Below are 6502 nucleotides of genomic sequence, written 5' to 3'. Positions count from 1 at the left end.
CTCAATTCTTCACTGTACCAGGCATCAGCAACCTAGTTTGTCTAGTTGCCATGCACTTCATCTTTTACCTGAGTGTTACACCCTCTATCGTGACCAATAACCTTACCAGTTGTCCTTATTACACATTAGCCTTTTTCTGTGTGAACATCTTGCATGCATCTATGTGAGTGGGTTAGGGTTAGGTATCTGTCTTGTCACTCTGGGAGGCCAGAAAAGGGCACTGGATGCACTGGAGATGGAGTTAATAACAGCTATAAACTGGCAATTGAGTTCTGGCAAACAAACCAGGTCTTCTGCAAGAGTAGTAATTGTGCTTAACTCTGAGCCATCGAAGACTCCAGTTCCAAATACCAATCTTCTACCATGCTTCTTGTGCGCCAATTTCCCATTGCTCACAGAACGCCAAAATACTATGGGTGACTACCAGGCTGTGGCATCTGCCCCTAGCTTTCAGTCTCTCCTTAGATGTATTCATCCTTCTCTCCACTAGTCGTCTTTGATCACAGCCTTTCACTCCCTTCTATGCTTCCCACAATGCCTGCATAAATACTTTTAACACCTCCAGGCTTTTCAACCAACTTGCCCAATTAATCCCTGCTTTTGCAGCACCATCAGCTTCATGGTTTGGAGAAAATACAGCCTAAAGGATGCTTCTTCACCAGGCCAACAGGACTACACAGTAGCAAAAGCACAGCTGCTGCGTGGGAACACTCGTGAGCACCAGCACTTTTCTGAGCACGCCCATACCTGCCATTTCTCCTATGCCCTAACAATATCTGCCAACGGATGCTCAATAAACATTTCAATGGTTCGAAAGGCTTAGTCAAAACTATTCATAAAAAAGACAAATGACAAGACACAGAGGAAAACTGAAAGTTTCGAGGAAAACTGACAGTTTCGAGGAAAACTGGACTGAGATAAAATGCTTTATTTAACGGTTCTAGAATTTGTACTCAGGACACAGAGATTACTACTTAAGCTCTCTACTTCTCTCCTGCATTGCTTAATAAACTTGTAAGCTTTCTGAGGGAAATAATTCCTCATGTACCTTAGGATGTGAAGAACATGAAAACATTTTCAAAACTATACTCTCACTTTTGGGGCCAACATTAACTCAACTAAAATTGCCAAAAAAGCACTGAGAATAGCCTACAGTTGACACAACAAATGGGAGAGCACTGCCTCAGCTGGGCCTTTTCTACAGGAGTGAATTTAGGTGTATGGTGTATGGTGATGAAGTCTGGTCCCCCAGCAGACATTGAGAATTTGTATAGGAGTGTTCAGCTGTCTGGACTGGAAGAGGATGAGATTCTACTACAATCTAGTGAGCACAACTCACAGATGAAGCTAACCATCTCACAGTACACAGGAAATGGCCTGCAGAACAGTCGATTACCCAACACCTAGAAACAGGCCAATGATTTGCGGTATCTGTTGAACAAATCAACCATGGGGACAGACTGTATCCCACATCCCTTTTCCCGAATAACCCTCTTCTCTATACACTTCTGAGAGTCATCCTGTCCCAGTCTTTTGCTTACATGAAAAATCTCCTTTCAAGCTTCAAGGTCCATGAGCACTCTCTTGATCAGTTATCTTTAAGAATCAGCTTAACAAATAGAAATTATACTCGCCCCCATCACAAGTGTTAAAAGTTTTCCAGAGGGTTAAAAACCTAATCATAGGTCAAAAAGAGTGTTAAAAAATGAGCTATCATGGAGAGGACAATGCCACCCGAATCCAGGTACTCTTAGCTTACCTGTAGCGATGAACGCCCTGAAAAGGGCGCACATCTGAGGGAAATAATGCACTGATTTCTTCAACACTGACTTCTTTGTTCACTTTTTGAGACAGGCTTCTCTGTGTAGACTTGGCTGGCCTAGAACTCACAGATATCTACCTGCCTCTGCCTCTCAAGTACTAAAAGTAAAGGCTTGCACCACTGCCATCTAAATGACTACTAAATGACTACTACTATTACTTTGTTTTTTGTTTTTTCAAGACAGGGATTCTCTATATAACCACTCTGGCTGTCCTGGAAACTACTTTGTAGACCAAGCTGGCCTCAAACTCATAGAGAACCCCTGGCTCTGCCTCCAGCGTGCTGGGATTAAAGGCCTGGGCCACCACACATGGCTACAATGACATTTTTCTAAAAAGTAATTTGAAGTGGCAGTATACAGAAGAATTATTTCCATACTCAAAAATCTGGCTGTTCCTTTGCTCTTCCAATTAATCCAAGATTTCACTCAAAGCTACAGGTCCACGTTGAAAGCAAAGGCTTTCAGGTTTACTTCAATTACTAATTTCTGTTACAATTACATGCTTTCAAAGACTAGGCAGACCTTAAAATCTGAATGGCTGCTTCATTTCATCAAAATATAATCACACCATGTTGTCAAATAACTGCTTGGTTTTGTTTTTTAAATTACAGTATTTCAGTACACAGAGATTAGCAGAAATGGAGTGATGAACCTATGAGCTGACGATTGCCAGGCACCACCAGAAACCAGGAAGGAATCCTTTCCAGGCCGAGGAGAAAGCCCAGAGCAGGCAGCCCCTCAACTTGACTTCTGAAGCCTCTAGTTTACTGGGCCTGTCATGACAGCTTAGGAAATTACACGCATGATGGTACATCTTACTTGCCACAAAACATTTTCTAGAGTAGCTACTGCTTAGTCATTGTTTGTTATGGAAGAAAGGAAGCAGCAAAACAGTTGACAGTCAAACATGCTTTCCCACCACAGTGGCTGGCACCTCCAGCTAATTCCAAACTTATATTTAACCACACAAAAACAAACCTAAACAATTATTTTCAGAAAGAAGTCTTCAATGTTTTATCATATTTGATAGCAGCTTTTTTTTATTGGTTACAAAACCTAAGCCCATATACAAAATTAGGAACACGTTTAGATGCCTCTTTTGAAAGAACATTTTAGTCTTTTTTAAACTGAGTTTTTTAAAAAATAAAAATAAAAACAATGCAATTTTAAAACACTGTTTTGAAAACTTAAAAGTGCAGCAATACACTCAGTTTCCTTTATCTACGAAATGGTGTGATTCCAATTCAAAACTGGTAAGGTCACAGCAAACCGAATCAAGCAGATGCACATGAGTCTGCACTACTTGACAGTAACGTTACTTAAAGGTTAGTTTGCACTTAAGACTCAAGGAAATAGGAATCATCACAGTAGAGGCCCAATTTTAATCTTAATATGTGCAAATTTTAGAAGGTAACTGTCAGTTAAGTAGGGAGAGTCCAGAAGAAACTAAACTGAAAGGGGGACAATTCACAATATCAAGAAGATTTGGACTTTAAGGGTTTCACCAAAGTTTGTGACCTTAATTCATTCTGACTTTGTTATTCCTACTTTTAGTGAACACTACACGGTTTCAAAATTTAGACAAGTGTTTGAACAGGATGCAGTTACCATATGAAGCTTTAACTCAAAATTTGGGTAAAGAAAAAAGGCACAATGAACTTCAACTCAATTTTATGTGCACAAGAGTTGAAAAATCTGAGCCACCTTAAAGAGAAATTGATTCTAAAATTTATAAAACCTATAAATAATCAGAGGCCAAACCACTATATTAAAACAGATTCTCTAGCAAGTAAAAATCTTGCAGTTTAAACATACGCTTGTATGCACTGTAGATACAAGCCGACACTCACTCTTTAAAGTGGCTCCTCCTGGCGAACACACATATTTGTAATGAAGCACACCGGCATGTGCTGTCTATCGGTGAAAACACCCCAGCTGATTCAAAGCTCTGATGGCATCTGTCTCATCTTCATCACAGTGAACACCCCATCTGAAAACTAGCTTAGTTTACATTTCTATCCCTTCACGTCAATGCATTGGGAAATTATACCCAGGGAACAAGAGCAACAAAACCATTTCTGTGACAGCACAAATTAGTTTAAAAAATTTCAAATCCATATTCATTCACTAATAACTGGGTCAGACAATTTGCCAAAAGCAATGACTCTACATAGTAATAGCAGATTTTGCAGAGCTAAAGATCACTGCAAATCAGGCTGAGTTAAATAACTGCAGATCGTTCCTCTACACAGACCCTTGGTCTTATCTTTTAACATGTGCGGATGCTCTGAGTGGGATCTGAACAGTCCCAGTGCTCAAGAATGAAGTCTTGTAACACTTCTAAATAGTTGCTGGTTGGTTGCCGCCCCATTATCAAAAGTACTGGTTACTAAGTAAAAAATGTCTTAAGACTAAATTACAGTAAACATGAACGCTCCACAGTTCAAACCCAGTATAAATCAACCATATCCAATTATCAAATTAAACCAAAAAATAAAATTAACCCCTGGAAGCTGAAAGCAAGACTTAGTCTTAAAACATCACTAATGAGTATTTCAGACCTTTTCCATTCTTGTTTTGACTTATTTATTTACGTAGTTTTTTTGTGTTTTTTTTTTTTTAGTCAGGGACTCTTGCTTTCAACTTAACAGAAGTTCAAGTCTGTAACAGGTTGCAGCTCAGGTAGAGACCATGCACAGCATTTGATTATTCAAAACAGCAGGAACACACAGGCTGAAGTGAGTGGTCAAACAGGATTTGCTGTTCTCAAAAATTAAGTATAATGGCAAAAGCATTACCACTGATATCTAAAGCTCTTCCTCCAACCCTGGCTTCTGAGGCAGATAATAAACACATCAATTAATGGTAGGTAAAGTACAGTTTTAAAAAACTTATCTTTTTAATGAACAACCAAGTTTCTTGTTTCTAAGTTACTTTTTTTCGTGTCAGTTTCACCAATGAAAATCATTTGGTTTGTACTTTAATTCTTCCACATAAGAATATGAAAATATGTTTATGGAGGACAATGATGGAGGCTCAGGTCACACTGCACCTCTGTAGTCTTCCAACATGAATATGCATCATACCAAAGTGTCTTGATCCACAGCGCACCTTTTTCCAAAGGAGTATCAGTGGGCAGCTGATACACCACCACTATGGAATATGCTAACTGGAGACTGCAGTTGTCAGCATGTGGCACCAGGGAACATGGAAAAAATAGGGTAGTTGAGATTGTTAAGGAGAATTCTAAAACAGTTTAGGAAATCATGCATATGCATTTACAGTCCATGTGAGAGTGACTTTTGGCAACTGCAAAATGACTGAGACATGGCTTGCTTTAGAAGCATCAAAACGAAGAGGCAAGAGTGCTGGGAGCCTTCTGTTGCTTGCTGTCTTATCGCTTGGTGGCCATCTGGTGGTGTTTCATATTGAAGAAAAGATGCTGCACTTAATTGACCTTAGAAATTAAATTCTTTTGTTTGAAGGTTGGCTGTTGGGTCAAAATTGTAAGTACCGCCTTGTGTTGCTTCAGGAATGAGGCTAGGATCTTCATCAATCTATAAAAATAAAGAAAAAATTCTGAATGAATGCTTTACTGTACTAGCTAAAATACCTAGGTAAATCAGTAACAATTTTGTAGAGAAATTAAACAAATACAATTGAATATGCATTTAAAAAAACTACCTCTTAGGTTCCTGTATCTGCAGATGTACTTAACCTCTCTGAACACCATTTCTACAATTATTTTTTTCTTCCCAGTTAACAGATTTAAAATGTAACATGAATGGTTTTATAACTTTCCTTACACCGAAGTTCTGAATTAAGTATTTAAGAAAAGTCATTAATGGAGTATCTAACAAACAAACAAACAAAAAAAAAAAAAAAACAGTACAAACTCAATGCACATTAATAATGGGAAAACTCTTGGTAAATGGCCATTATATACAAAAGTTTCAATCTACATTCAGACATCTGTATTTTAGTATTTACTTACATCATCACCAGAGAAATACTGATCTATGATTTCAAATGCTAATTTATATATATCTTCATTTTCATGTTGCTGCAAAACTTCAATTTTCTCCAAACCTGACAAAATATGAAAATAATTAAGGTGCTATTAATCTGCACAATCTAATTATAGAAACACTCTATGAACCTCAGAATATGCTCTATCTTCTCTCAAAGATGGCAGTCTAAAAAAGCAGATAAAAACTTAACCAGCAGCCCATTAATTCCTTTCTCCTTAAAAATATTTGAGATTCCCCTAGTCTCTGAAGTAACAGCAAAACCCAAACACAAACAACTACCAAAACATTCCATCTGACAGAGACGGGATAGAGTTTGTTTCTGGATGCATGACAAGTTAGTGCCAGTACAAGACCTGAAAACCTTCCAGAATGTTTCATTGTAGTCATAATAGCTCATATGGTATCTTTTATCTTCTACTGTTCTCTAAGTGTTATTTCACATGACTGTGAAACTTAAGTTTTTAGAACTTAATGGAAGCTTTACATAAAAAAAACCATTGTATTTGAAAAACGAATAGGTTATGTTGTATAGGTTTAAGGAGCAGACAAAGCGAGTTTCAGAGCACTAATCACTGGTGTGCGTTCCAGTTTTATGAAGCAAGGCCTAGTTTAAGGAGCAGACAAAGCGAGTTTCAGAGCACTAATCAC

At 38.1% G+C, this 6502-nt stretch overlaps 1 protein-coding gene across 1 annotated transcript in view; it reads right to left on the bottom strand.

Annotated features, from left to right (window-relative positions):
• Nucleotides 1-2833: 2833 nt before the first annotated feature.
• The window catches only part of Kpna3 (karyopherin subunit alpha 3), a 67850-nt gene continuing 64181 nt past the window's right edge, over nt 2834-6502 (bottom strand). Inside the window, exons 16-17 of the mRNA XM_055617417.1 lie at nt 5818-5912; nt 2834-5380 (exon numbers count right to left, since the gene is read on the bottom strand). Of these exons, the coding sequence (XP_055473392.1) occupies nt 5282-5380; nt 5818-5912 (194 nt within the window). The 3' untranslated portion in view covers nt 2834-5281. The remainder of the gene's footprint in view (nt 5381-5817; nt 5913-6502) is intronic.

The sequence above is a fragment of the Psammomys obesus genome, unplaced genomic scaffold (assembly GCF_907164565.1).
Source record: "Psammomys obesus unplaced genomic scaffold, mPsaObe1.curated_primary_1811, whole genome shotgun sequence".
NCBI classification, from domain to species: domain Eukaryota; kingdom Metazoa; phylum Chordata; class Mammalia; order Rodentia; family Muridae; genus Psammomys; species Psammomys obesus.
The sequence above is the reverse complement of the archived record's forward strand: the minus strand, read 5'-3'. Positions and strand labels throughout refer to the sequence as shown.